We start from the raw sequence: 14,350 nt of genomic DNA on the forward strand, positions 1-14,350 counted from the left end.
GCAAAGTAGTGTCGTGAAGCGCAACAGTCAGCCGTGCCTGGGTGATATGTATGGATGCAATAAGCATAACATGCGGCGTATAACACAAATGGCTCAATATCAACAGCTGAAAACAGGCTGTGTACAGGTTGCAGTGCCGGTGACTTCACCTAGTCACGTGATGTAACCGCCATGTTGGTTCACACCAAATTGATTTCTAACAGGTGCAGCAATTTCGCTTCGAAGTGAAGCAATGAAATGTGTTCGAGTTGCTGATGTGCTCCTAATAGTTGCATTAAGCTTTTTATATGCGCCCATTTTCCAGATCATTATGAGGCTATAAGAAGAAAGCAAATCCGGACTTGAAGTCCTTTGATCCATTATCTATTTATCAATTCCACATCCACTGTTATTGTTGATGACTTTGTATCCAGAACTGATTCACAATCAACATGAATGTACACACGCGCGCGCGCTGGAGATAACTGCAGGTACAAATAATTATATAAATGAACAACAAGCGATTGACTCATCAGAAATGCAAGGTAAGGATAGTTTTTTTAAACGAATGTATGTGCATTTCCCCCCTATCTGGTTATGCACACGCATCGCAGGGTTAAGCGGCGTTACGAGGGGGCGTGTGATAGTGTGCAGCGGCAATTTAAGGCAAAGTGAGATTGAACTGTTTTCTCGTCCCCTTTCTTTGATAGAATACTCTGATCAAACAGTATAATTATCTCTTATGATATAAAAGTGTTTAGCAATATAGCCAGCTTTTTGGTAAACCAGCGTTATGGGGGGTCCCGAGCCCAGTAAATTGTAATAGGAGGCTACGAGATAGGCTTCCTTTCCTTTTTCACTGAAACCTTGTCTCTGGTGTTTTTGTTGAGAAGCCGACAGAGCTGCAAGAGCAACAGCGTTGTGCATTTCTGAAACATCGCTCATTTATGCGCTCCGTGCAATTTATTTCATTAGTTATATTTGGCACCAAGATGATTGAAAGTAAAAAGGCTAGAATGGCAACCCTGCATTGTTATGATGTAATGACAGCCGAATGAAACATTAGGTTAGATTTACATCAATATTGCTAGAGCTAGCTAAACTGTCGATTTCGTTTTATTTCTGGCTACGTAGACCGTCAAATTGTAACGAATGATACAGGTTTTCATCTCTGTAACATGTATGGAGATTGGAAATTGAGTCGGTAGCTTACGAACGGTAGTGATGTTTTTCTTATCTTTTTTTCTATTCGCAGACACCTAGGTGAATCCCGACCTTCGTGCGTAAATTTTTAAGAACCTGTTTGGACGAAATCGCTACAATATGGGCAGGCTATCACACTGGAAGAACAGACGGGCGTTGAATTAAAACGTACCAGCGAATAAAAAACGACTATGCCTATTATATGCTGGAAATATTATAACTGGGGCATGTTTTTCTCTTTTCATATCTGGATAGCAGATTGCGAGGTCTGGTAAACACACAGAAGGTACGCGGGAGTATGGCAAATTCTTGGAAATAACACGGGGGGCAGACCAATTCCGGATGCAATCAATCCACACAACTACCATTTTCTTTTATATTTTAAATAAGATTGTATGGAGGGGGCGAGAAGACAAGCTCGGGATGTACTACAGTAGGAGAAGAGGAGCAATTATTTGTAAGTGGAGCTTTATTAAATAGTATGCTCATGGAAAATTGCTGATCGAATTTTATTATGAGAAGGAAAGGGGGTACATATAATCGCACCTAGCAGACCAGGAATGGTTTGGCTGGAGCAACACAATAACCTGCGATTCTTTGTTGTTACAGGTTTGTGTGGTCGAGCGAAAATACTGTACGTGGCGTTCAGTCTTTTCAATAGAGTTCGCAACCTATTGTGTGCAACGTCGGCTTTTTTTAGTAGCCTATGCCTTAAAAAATCAGCAGCGGTTTTCAACGAGTTCAGTATGGAGTTGATTAAAATAGGAAATAAGCAATGCTATTTTGTAAGAGTAAGATATTACTATATACATTGCATATATATGTAAGTCCATACGTGCTCTGAAAAAATAGTGGAAATATGGAGCGCGCTAAGGGGCATATAACCACCTAATTTGAAAATTGGAGGCTTCTACATTTGAATGCATTCTATTGCCTATTTAAGTGTCTTGGAGAAAAATATGGATAAAGAATGATATATTTGCCCCATCATAATTTCTGCGTGGTAATGTGGCTGTAGCTTATTCTCATGCTATTATGTGGAGTACGTAGGGTCGATTTAGCTGGTGTGACAAAATACAGTAAGCGGAGAGCGAGTGTGATGTGTTTATGTGATCATTCCATCAGAGCCTCCTATAATTGTGGAAGGGTCATCACTGTTCAAGCCGCCTGCATAAGAAATTCCCACCTTTACATGGTAAAATTAATCTCTTGCATGTTAGGGCACAATGCCAAGAAACCTCTGAAGGACATTTTTTTTTAATGAAAATATATGTTTATAAAAAGGCAAATGTATTTCTGTCTGTTTTTCTGTTGTTGCTTTCAGTGTTTATGGAAGGTAATATGGTGACATCTATGATCAATTTGCCATAGTCTTCATTTGTCTTGGGAGATATTTGAGGATGGTAAATTCATTTATTCCTGTTCAGCACAGTACCAAAATATTTAATGAACTTTCAACTTTGCTGTACAGCTTTTCTCTCACACTTGCGTTTATCTTTTCGCCTGACCCAGGAGAGTGAAACCAACGTGCATCGGGGAGTTTTCGTGTGGAGGAGGTGAAGGCTGGGCTTCTGCTTGGAGACAACCCCCAGCAGCTGAAGACCGCTGGGACAGTGTTCTTCGTCGCTATCACCAGCAGCAGCGGGAGAAAGCACTTCAAAGTTCAGTCGGCCTCACCGTTAGCTATGTTCCCTGGGCTGAGAGGCACTCACACTTTCAGACTTTGACGAACGTGTTATTTTAGATGCTGTGATGCGTGTGTGTGTCAGAGGGCAGCGATAACGGAAGCTAAGCACGGAGCGCCACTGGACTGGGAATCCTCGGATCCTGGAATTCTGAACGGGAGACCCCATCAAAGTGGTTGGAGGCTTTTCCAGAACCTGTTGTTTTCTGACCTTGCGCTGTTGGGGTAATTCAAGGACAGTTTATTTCCCCCCCCCCCCTCTGTGGAGTTTTTGGGCGTCTGCTCGTGGCGCGCGGCAGCGGTTCGGGGGACATGATGGCGAGGCCGGGCTCCGGCGTGATGGTCTCGGTGAACGGGCTGGGGTACCCCCCGCAGAACCTGGCGCGGGTGGTGGTGTGGGAGTGGCTGAACGAGCACGGGCGCTGGCGGCCCTACAGCGCCGCCGTGTGCCACCACATCGAGAACGTGCTGAAGGGCGACGCGCGCGGCACGGTGGTGCTGGGACAGGTCGACGCCCAGCTGGCCCCTTACATCATTGACCTGCAGTCCATGCATCAGTTCCGCCAGGACACAGGTAGGGCTGCCTCAGGCCTCCATAACTTCCGCATTCATCCTTAACTTTGACAACCAATTACATTTGGTTGTCAAAGTTAAGGATGTATTTTTGACTGTATTGTTTCTTGAGAAACATGGTGAGTATGTGCTACACTCTGCCTGTGTAGCAAAAAAAAAACACGTTTTTGTAAGCTAAAGTTAAGGACTTGCCGCTTTTCTGTTTTATTGAGAACAGCTTGGCGTTTAGAGCGATCAAAAAGGTTTAAAGGGTTTCATTCATATTTAATCGCGTACTCCGATGCGTTTGTTTTGTCTAGCCTTCCCAGACATTTGTAGAGCTCAGGAGTTGAATTACAAGGTCAACGGGAGAACGAGGCGAGTGAGCCTTAGTCGAGCGAGCGGCGCGTTAGCGGCAGTAAAAGCCGGAGGGGCCGGAGGACGTTGGAGCCGAAGGCCCCGCGTGCCAGGGATTATCAGCGAGCGCATTTATTCTCCTGTCCGCTTCTGCTGCAGCATCTGCCGCGGGGCTCGCCGCCAAGCCCAGATTTATGGACGACCGAGGGAAAGGCGCGCGCCCTCGCTGTACGCCTGTCTGCTTTTATTAAAAAAAAGAAAATCTGCATGTTCAACTTTTCTTTTTGCCTCATTAACAAAGAAAACCGAGAAGTTCTGCAGATTCCACTGACAGTCCGCAGATTGTGAGTGTTAGTTCGGGCCCTGTGGGGTCCGGTTTGTGTTGCTGCATTCATTTTCCGATGTCATTTCCCCACCCCCTCTCTCCCCGCTGTCGTGTCATAAGTACACTCTGCTCTGTTCAGACTGTACAGGACCTGGATGGAATTTAAGGTAATGCAGGTTGGTAGTATTACTGTGATGGAAAGAGAGGCAAATTTACTGCTGGTTTATTGTCAGCCATGGGGCGCTGATGCCTGGTAGCAGTAAGTGCAGCTTTCCACCGTAGAGAAAATACTCTCCCAGGCACATGACTCCCGCAAAGGAGAAGAACAGTAGATCTTTATCTCTTGCAGGTAATCCCAGCACTGCAAGTTCTTGATTTTTTGAGTTACTTCATTTTATGGTCAGGCTACGGGGTCCTGTAATTCGTGTTGGTAACAACATTTTACTATTTTCTTTTTTTTTTTTTTATTAGAAATGTTTTTGGGTCAGCGGTTTTTTTTATGACAGATGAACAGCAACAGAGATTTTTCATTCTGTGCAATGTTTCCTTGTAAGGTTTATAAGTCAAATGGAAATGCAGACATAGGCAAGGTCTCTGAACCCCACATCAGCGACTGTTCCCCTGTGCGTAATACCTACACTGGTTCTAGTTTTCATGTAGCACTCATCGGGTCAGTCATGTGATTTGGTGCTACAGCGTTGCTGAGCGCATCACCGTGTTTTTTCCAGCACTGACTAGTAAAATAAAGCTGTCATCAAAAAAATCACCAATCACTTTTTTTTTTTTTGTCACACGCATGCTTGAGACGGCCGATGGCTGATCAACAAATGCTGTGACACCTCAACGCATACGCCCTCACACCTCCCCGCCAACAATGGTGAGAATGTTCTAGAGGAAAGCGTCGGAGACTCTGTGTCGGGTACAGTTTTGCCACCTTGACCCGCCTTGCCACCTCGGGGGATGAGATCGATGGGCTCAGAGCCAAGAGAGGGTCACACCGCGACTCCTGACTGCTGTTCTCATAAGGACATGCATGGTGCTACAGCTCCTTCATACAGCGCAGCTTTGCTCATTAATATATATGATTAATAAAGGGCAAACCCAAGATGTTTTCTCCCTGGGTCTCTTAATTATATTCATGTCAGTTGTGTTGTAAGAAAGACTAAACGGTGTCACTGACTACTACGATGGAAAATTTCTGTCTTGAAATCGGATGTATCCTTGAAGGTGTTTGTGTAAAATTATTTCTGCTCAGCCTTGAAATCAATTGAAGTAATTAGCAGACATGCTTGGAAGTGTCTGCCGAGGGACCTGAGGTGTGTTTGCTTTTGTTGTCGCTGCCGTCGTTATTTGCAGCTGTGAGGTCGCGGCGTCCGTTTCCGCGATTCGTGATCTTTCCGAACGCGCCTCGCCTTCCTCTCAGACCCTACCTGCTCTCGGTCGCGGCTCCTCTGGCAGGGAAGGAAGGAGTGGGCGGTTTTGGTTATCGAGGGCCCGAGGCGGCAGCCAGCCGCCCACCTGGGGAAGGTGCGGAAGGCCGGCTCGTTTCACCGGTCGCCCCGCGCGGCTCGAGCGAGCATCTCGCCAAACCGCCGCTCGCGCCCCCCCTGACCCCGGTGAGCCCTGGGAGGAGGCCCCGTGACCTTAAGGATGAAGCCTTAGGCGCCCGCGGTACCGCCGTGACATTATTCCCCCAGTGCTAGGATGATGCCGTCTGTGCGCTGCAGTGGAAGGATCGGGGATTGTGAGAGCCGCTTTGCTTTCTTTTAGGGTTCGTACCGCTGTACCGCGGGGGGGGCGTATGAATAATGGATTCCTGGCGCTCGCTGGCAGGGGCGCCCAGTCGCGCGGGAGAGCAGGTCTCTCGCTGGGCCTTTGTGCCGGGTGACGCTGGCCATTCAGTCGCTGTGGGTATCGGTACGCGCCCTTGCTTTTACCACGGAGCTCTTAAGCGAACACATTGGCCCCTTTTCAAAGGTTTTTGTTGTATCTTTGTACGAAATTCTGGCTCTGTGTGTTGCTCTAGATGGCTTTTAAGTACACAAAAGTAAAGAAAGCACCAAGGTGTGCTCAGTACACTGAAGTTGACTGTAAACCTTTTATGTTTAAATGCCACACTTGAGCCTAAGGAACAAACTGACAAGAGGAAAACAAATGCTGGTGGCATTAGGTAATTCAGGCAAATGTGTTGGGGAGCTATCAAGGAAGAAAACTTGTTGGGACATTTTCTGTCTGTCCAAAAGTCCATCTGGTGACCAGAAAGCAAGGCTTTATTTCATCTTGATCAGGCTTGGTCATGAGCAGCATCCTGCCAGTTGGGACTGGGTAGACTAGGGTTACAGTACCTAGCCTGGTTTAGTCCTGCTTCACCAGCACCTCACCCTGTCATCTATCGGTTTGATGCGTAGCCAGTAGGACCCAGGGTCAAGGAGAGTCTTAATCTCGGTATTTTCACTGTTTTATCCGCAGCCTAATGCCTTCTCACCCTCCAGCTCCATGACTCCAGTTAGCTTCCCCAATATACAGGAAAAATAATGGAAGTACTGTATAGTGTAGCCCTCCCTTGAGTTTTAGCTGCGGTGCTATGCGATCCAAGTTCACTGCCGACCAAACGGCTTTCTTATTAGGTAATGCTCGGAGTCGGTGCCCCTGGCCGACGAAATGGCTCACAGCGGGCGTCTCTCGCTCCCCATCATTAACGTTTGAGCGTAAGGCCGCCGCGCGTCCCCCTCCGACGCGGGCGAGCCTCTCTCCGCGCAGCCCGGCGGGCCGTTAGTCAGCGGCCGTTACCGCGGCTCCACCGTCGCCGCTGACGTTTATCGCTCCTCGCCGTGCAGTTCCGCCGTCCCCCTCTGCCGGGATAAAACTGTCACGGCGCCCGCTGACGAACGGCGTCCCGAGGCCTCGGCAGTCACTCTGCCGAATCCGCCGCCGCTCTCCCGCCCGGTCGCGGACGCTTTTTTTTTTCTCCATGTTTTCCAGCCCGGCTCTTAACGCACTTATTGATTTCTGCCTCCAAATGAGTCCCAGTGCATCGTCAAAAAATATATATATAAATAAATAAATGCTGCTGAAGTTCAAATGAAGTAAAATTATATTTAAACCGCCTCGCTTCACATCACTCAGGGATGACTTGCGTTCTCGCTCCTGGGAGAAATTATTTTTGCACGTACTCACGAGACAAGAAACAACAGCAGTTTCAAGCGGCTGTTTAACCATGCAAATCAAGAGTTTCATGTATTTTCTCCAATTAAAAAGAAGTTAAGGTGAGAATTGACTGACCTGCTTATAATTTTACTCATTTGAATCATTTACAGAAATGAGTATGGCTTCAGTAGCATCTATGTTGCTTTTTCTTCATGTATTGATTTATTTTTCGTGTTGGCACGGTAAGTCAGTTTGAGTCCTTGTTCATCCGGAGCGGCCATATGGTCCCTAGTCCTAAAATGCAGGCGCGAGGTTCGCCAGGAGCCGCCACGATGGACGTGAGGCGACGCGTTCGCCCCTCCCCCGCGCGCTGGTCCTGATCAGGGTTTGTTTTCGCGGGGCCGCGGCGGGGCGGGAACGCGGCCCGGGGGTAGCCATGGCGCCCAGCCCGAGGGGACCGCGGGGCTATTTCGATTCGCGCCTCCCTGTAATCTGCGGCGGCGCGCGGTTGCCCGGGCAGCAGCGGCGCTCCCGCTCTGGTCCCAGCGCTGCAGTAAACGCCGCTCGGCGCACGCCCAGGGCGGGGGCCGTATCCAGGGAACAGCCTGAGAGGGAAAACACAGGAAATTCCTCCCACTGCGAGATGGGAAACAGACTTTGAATGGCGTGATGTGTTTGCACGGTCGGCGGGAATGGGGGAAGTTCTTCCATTCGTTGTTTGTCAGGTTTATGAACTTTGTCGCTATGTGTGTGTAAATAGCATTCGTACACATATGAATGTAATTATCCTAACCTTGAGTATTTTATTTTGCTGGGTCGGTCTGCCTGTGCCTATGTTTGTCTGCCGGTCTCTGTGTAATTATGTCCCTGAAACAAGTTGTCAGTTTCATTCTGATTTATACTCAAGGAAGACTTGCCCTTGGGATCTGCATCAAGCCTGTTTCAATGGAACTAAACTGCAGTCGGTTTGTGCGTGTGTGTGTTTGATTGAGCGTGTGCGTGCGTATGTATTTGTTTATGTGTGTGTCTGTCTGTCTTTGTTCATGTGTTTGTTTGTGTGTGTGCCTGTGTGTGTTTGTGCGTGTGTGTATTTGTGTGTGTGTGTGTGTGTATCTATGTTTGTGTGTGTGTGTGTGTGTGTGTGTGTGTATGCGTGTGTGTTTGTGCGTCAGTGCCTGTGTGATTGTTGGCTTTGAACAGTCCAGTGCTTCGGAGCAGCGGGCCGGTACATTGTGGGCTCCTGTCCAGGCGGCATTGATCCGTTCCCGCCCCCAGGGGTGCGTTTGAGCCTCAAAGGCCTGTTGCGCCCGCTACCACCACAACAGCGCTGTCCAATCAGAATCCCCGTCACACGCAGGCCTCCGTCCGTTTGGTCCAGAGGGGCTCGGTGTGGCACTGGGGACCTCTGTGCTGCTGGACCTTGTCTGTGCTGCGTTGTGTGAAGGAGAAATGGCCCTCTGGAACAGACTCACAAAGTCAACAAGAGCAGCTGCCCGCGCTCATCCAGCTATCAGCCAGCCGCTGATGACAGCGCAAACCTGCCTGGGAAAGCGACAGCAGGTCTGTCCCAAGCTTGTCCCACAGAAGCAGAGAGGAACATTCACACATCCTCTGGAGGGGGACCCCTCCCCCCCCCCTATTTAGCTTTTCCAGGAGACCCCGGGCTGCCAGCTGATAAACTCCCCTAATGAGTGTTCTCGCGCTCTGCGGCCGGCAGGGGAATTCAGCTGCGTGCTCTTCCTCCGCCTCTCGGTTTCGGGTTTTCTGCCCGTGAGAACCCCGTCTCCTCTGACCTGCCCGCGTCGCGGCCATGGCCCTCGCTGAGTAATTGCAGCGGGTCGGCCGCCGCTCTCTCCCACTCGTGAAGGAACCGAGAAGAGAGAAGGCGCGAGAGAAGAAGAGCGCTTGTTTTCGTTTGAAGTGCTGGAAACGGGCTGCTTCTCTGAGGAAGGGTTTAGCTGCGTGCGGTGCTCAGAGCTGTGGGCTGGTGTTGGGTCAGTAATGACTCAGTGTTTGTGTGCATACATGTAAGCGTTGGTTTGTTGTGCGTGCGAGAGAACGAGCGTGCGTGTGTGCCTGCACATCGGCGCACGCACATATGGTGACTGTGTGCGTGTGTGCGCGAGTGCGATTGTGCGACTGCGTGTTTGTGGGGAGCCAGGAAGTTTGGTGTAAAAAGGGTGTTTTTTTGGTTTATGGTGGGTGCAGGTGTGGGGATTCAGGCTGTGTACGTGTTTCCTGCCAGGTTCCCCACCGTGTGACTGAGTTTCTTTACACTGCAAGATGCTAAACTCAGTGAACAGAATCTTGACAGAACTCACATGATGGACAGAGAAGGCCAACAAGTCAAGAATTGCCTGAAATTTAAACCATGCCGATCACAACACTCGGATACCCTGGGTTCACAGTCCTTGCAGTAGCTGAGATCTGTAGTCTAAGCCATCGTTTAGAGTACTGTCACCATCGAACTGCAGAGATGGCTCAGAACACAGGACTTAGAGCCACTTTATCCAGCCCAGGCACCTCCCGCCTGAGCACCTAATCTGTTGCCAAAGCAACCCCAACACTCAGCTCCCCACAGCAAAGTAAATGTACCAGCTCACTTCATTCAGTAGCTCTCACTTAATTCCCTTTTCCTTGCATCTAAATGTGTCTGTATATCAGCGTAGACGACGGCTTCGCAGGGGTTTTTTCTATTCTATTTCTATTCTTCTTTACCCATGTCAGAATGCTTATTTATGTGTGTATACATTGCTCCAACCTCCACTGTCAATTTGTGAGACAGACAAGCACACTCCTCTGGCAAATACAATGCCAAGTGCCGCTTCATATTACATTGCAGCTCGTAAATCAGGCTCACTTGGTCATTAGTTGGAGGTCATGTGCAGCTTAACAGGTTGACTCGCAGGTGCTCAGTCGACCAGCAGGGGTCAGTGGTGTGTGATGAGACACCGTCATCCCAGCCGATTGAATTCCTCCCATCCCATTTTTGACTAGAGAGATAAAATCCATTAATTGTTTACAAAAACACCACCTCCTGTCATATACATGATAAATATGTATATATATGGATTAGCAGTAATATTTACTAATTATGTCCAAGGACAAATTATGTCTGCATGAATTGTAGTCATTAACATCATTTGAACAAAGACGTTTATGCACAGTAAGAATCTTACCTTTGATAATCTTTTTTTGTGACCTTAAGATGAACTCACAGTAGTACTAGTTATGGAGGCGATCAATGTGAAACAGATTCTACTGTAAGAATTATAAAGTATGCTGTACATTGTGTACAAGGTTATTGGTATTTGAATGCAGTTATACAACCACTTACAGTGCCATGAAATAGTATTGGCTCCCTTCCTGATTTCGCTAGTATTACATATTTATCACAGTGAATCTTTTCAGATCTTTAGACAAAATGTAATTTAGACTAAGGGAACCTGAGTAAACCCAAAACTCTAAAATTGTTATTTCATTTATTTAATGAAAAAAGTTATCTATCCCAGACAGGGGTGTGCTGACGTCTTGGGGGAGCTACTGCTCACGACCAGCACACCCCAAATTACAAGCACACCATGCCACAATTAAAGGAAATTCTAGAAGATATCAGAAAAAAGTTGTTGAAATACATCTGTCTGGATGTGGTGGCTATGGGACCAAACCACAGTGAGAGCCATTATCTCCAAATGTAGAACACTTGTAACAGTGGTGAATCTTCCCAGGAGTGGCCGGCCTGCCAGAATTTCAAATTTTTTTGACCTGCAGCCATTCTGTGCAGCAAATACACCAATATAGAGGAAATCAAGAAGGGGGCGAATACTTTTTCACGGCACTGTGTTTTTATGGCTATTTGGATGATTAAAGACAATTGAAGTGCTTAATTCGCATTGTTCACTCCTGCCTTGTGTCATGTACGTTGAGAGCGCTGTACAGCTGTGACAATGATCGACCATGTCTGTCCTCCGCTGTGACCTTAGACTAATTATCCCAGTGACTTCACTGTGTGGACAGGATACAAATATTATTGTGTGCTTTGGTCTGACCTCTGGTCTTAAGACAGGCACTCCTTGCAGTTTATGGTAAGGACTGGCTTCAGAGTCTCCCCCCCTGGACCTCAATTAGCAGGAAATAGGATGGCCTGTTTCCTGGAGAGCGTGACCCCCCCCAAACCCTGGGAATAAGAGGAGAAGCCTGTGAAAAGTCCTCTTGGGGTGAGGGGGAGGAAAAGAAGGGAGCAGGAAATTAAGACCCGGGACACACCTCTCCATTGCTGGAGCTGTGCGGACGACAGCTGTGGAGGATGTGATCTTCAGTCCTACACACAAGCCTACACAAGGCTGCTTCAGGTCATATTTACAGAAATGACTGTCTTACTGTGGCTAACGGGGCAAGCAAGTATAGCATGAGTGGTGTGTGTGCGTGCATGTGCGTGCATGTGCGTGCATGCGTGCATGTGTGTACGTGCACGTATATGCGTGCCTGCGCTTGTGCAAGTGACAGTGCGATGTATTGAAGGGTCGCAAAAGGCCTGGACAGATATCCTGGTGATTGATAGAATGAGGTTAGGCCCATGTTGCAGGAGACACTGGTGTGGAAAGAAGGGAAAGGAGCACTTTCAGACAAGAGGGAAGCGGTTTCAAACGATAGAATGAGGCAGGAACAGTTTCATAGGACAGGAAAGAGAGAAGCAGCTTCACAGGAGAGAGAAGAGAGTATGAGATCAACAGTCCCAGAGAGAGAGAGAGGGAGAGAAAGAGGAGTAGTGAGATGGGTGAGATTTCAGAGAGCCACATTTCTGACAGACTGCATTCTCTAGGGCCCTCAGTGAGATAGCACAAAGACTCGAGGGATTAGGATTTCAAATGCCGGCTCGTGGCTTGCAACCGAAAAAGGGTTTTCTCGCCGCGTTCGACACGAGCGGCTCCTTTGTCACATTTGCAGCCGAAACGGCACCTCTGATGCGAGCAGGAGGAACAGCCCAAGAGGAACTGCAACACCGCCGTGAAAACATTCTCGCAATGCTGCGGCTGCATTGAGGCTTTTAAAAAGTCCTGTGATGCCTTACCAGCCAAGCTGTGAATATTCTCCAGCCTCATCTGTTACGCAATGAGAAGTATTGGCATACTGTATGTTTCAAATAGCTATAAAATATTGAGTAATGCATTTGATTATATGGAAGCACAAAATAGTATGAATGCATGTCATTGCTAAATAATACATTTGGTTGGTTATATTCAAATACATTCCAATGAGACTTGAGTGGTGGTGGTATATTTAACAGTGAATATATGTTTATGAATATATGAAATGCAATTTGAAAAGCAGTTTAAATGTGTTGCACATTTCAAGTAAGTTTATTTCACAAATAAGTCCGTGTTGTTTCTTGATATCATTGTATGAGTAAACACTGAAAATATCAGAACAGCCTGCCATTGTCGCAAAGAATAACAAATCGGTAATGCCAATATTCTGAATCTCCATATATGGAAAAGCACACATTTCATGGAGGAGATACAGGAATGGCTGTGGGAGGGGGAGACAGTGAGAGAGGGACTGTTTTTACTTCAATGCACAAAACAAAAAAAAATGAAATAAGACAGACATGTGCATATTAGAAGCAAAACAAAAAATATCCACTCACACAGAGACAATGGGAAAAAAATTGAATAAAACTGAACATTAGATAAATTCTGAGGGGAAAAAAGAATGCATTGCAAAAAAACAAAAACAAATGGAGAACCAGAACATTAACTTAAAACACAAACACAGAATAGAAAACAAAAACAAACTCCATTTCAGCAAATACCTCCTCTTACCAAGACATCAATATGAAGAAAGAGAGAGAGGGGGGGGGGGGAGAAAGATCTTCCCATTGGGGATTGGGTGAGGTGGGTTGGTGGGTCGATTGATTAGATGGGGATATGAAGGAACACTACCAGAGTGAAATCTCCGAAACGAAGACTCAGCCCCCATTTTGGGTTTCTTTTCATCTCTCAGTTCTGACGTGCTCCCCTGCAGGAGACCATGTGATCAGGGAGGGAAAACTGGCCCTGTGTTTGTTTCTCTCTCAGAGGGGATTACGAAATTGTTTGTGTCTGCTCAGACGAGGGCCGTGTCACTCGACTCCCCCCCCCCCCACCCCCGCTGCGGACGTGCTTCGGGCCTTCAGCCCAGAAAGAGATGACTTGGCTCGTTTTCACAGGAAGCCAGCGCAGGAAAAATCTTACACATAGGTACTCGTGCGCCATTGTTCCGTTCTGTCCCCATGTTTGAAGTTGAGCCGTCGGCACGACGGGAAGCTTTATGGGGTTAGCTGGGAAAAAAATGCCGCGGACTTTGTTTTAGTCCTTTCTCCTGATAGTCGCGTGGCCAAGCAACTCAAATACGTTTTCAGAAGCATTCTTCCCGATTGCTGCTTCTATTTATGGGAGTGGAAGTGGTGCACCTGTATCGACACAAACCAAAGCAATTGGTTTTAATTGGATGCGGCCAAATTAGTCTTCAGCCATTACATGCCAAGAAGCTCGTGCAATAAACTTCACCGATCGACATTTCCATTTGGACTAATGCGCGATATGCTGTCTGCGGTACTATGTGCAGTGCTGTGTGCCGCCATTGAAATACCCACATCTCCACCCCCATAGGACAGGGGGACCAGCCTGTGGTTTGAATGTAGTTCGTGACTAAATCCTCGCCTTGCCGTTTCTCAGAAATGTGCCGTGACTCATGGTTCTGACTCCGAGGTGTCAGTCAAACCCTCCCCCCCTGCGGACAGGCCAGCGCGGAGCGAGCCGTCCGTCTCGCGGCTGTATTTCTGTCCACGGTGCCTCCTGCCACACGCCATTTGGCCCCGTGGCCCCCGCGCTGGTGCAGCACCCCCGCTCTGCCCCAGGCCCCTCCCCTGCCCCGCCTGCAGGGGAACTGCGGGAGGAGACAGAACGCCTCCTTCATTAGATGTGATGGCAAAGGGGGCCGGGTCAGGGAACAGCACAACCGAAAACACGGGATGGGATTCGTCACGGAAAGGCAGAAAATGTGTTTCTCTCTTTTCCCCTGTGTCCACCTCTCTCTCTCTGCGTATGCACAGTGCCGTGGAA

General features: G+C 47.8%; 1 protein-coding gene across 5 annotated transcripts in view; it reads left to right on the forward strand.

Annotated features, from left to right (window-relative positions):
- The first annotated feature begins 237 nt into the window (after positions 1 to 237).
- Positions 238 to 14,350, forward strand: part of dtx1 (deltex 1, E3 ubiquitin ligase) — a 53,830-nt gene continuing 39,717 nt past the window's right edge. Inside the window, exons 1-4 of one of the 5 annotated variants that reach the window (XM_035436208.1) lie at positions 682 to 1,468; positions 1,573 to 1,639; positions 2,308 to 2,377; positions 2,695 to 3,440. In XM_035436208.1, coding sequence (XP_035292099.1) covers positions 3,179 to 3,440 — 262 coding nt within the window. In that variant the 5' untranslated portion in view covers positions 682 to 1,468; positions 1,573 to 1,639; positions 2,308 to 2,377; positions 2,695 to 3,178. Of the gene's footprint in view, positions 525 to 592; positions 651 to 681; positions 1,640 to 2,307; positions 2,378 to 2,694; positions 3,441 to 14,350 lie in introns of those variants that run through there. The other 4 variants (XM_035436205.1, XM_035436206.1, XM_035436207.1 and 1 more) reach the window with 4 other exon arrangements.

The sequence above is a fragment of the Anguilla anguilla genome, chromosome 10 (genome assembly GCF_013347855.1).
Source record: "Anguilla anguilla isolate fAngAng1 chromosome 10, fAngAng1.pri, whole genome shotgun sequence".
Taxonomy (NCBI): Eukaryota; Metazoa; Chordata; class Actinopteri; order Anguilliformes; family Anguillidae; genus Anguilla; species Anguilla anguilla.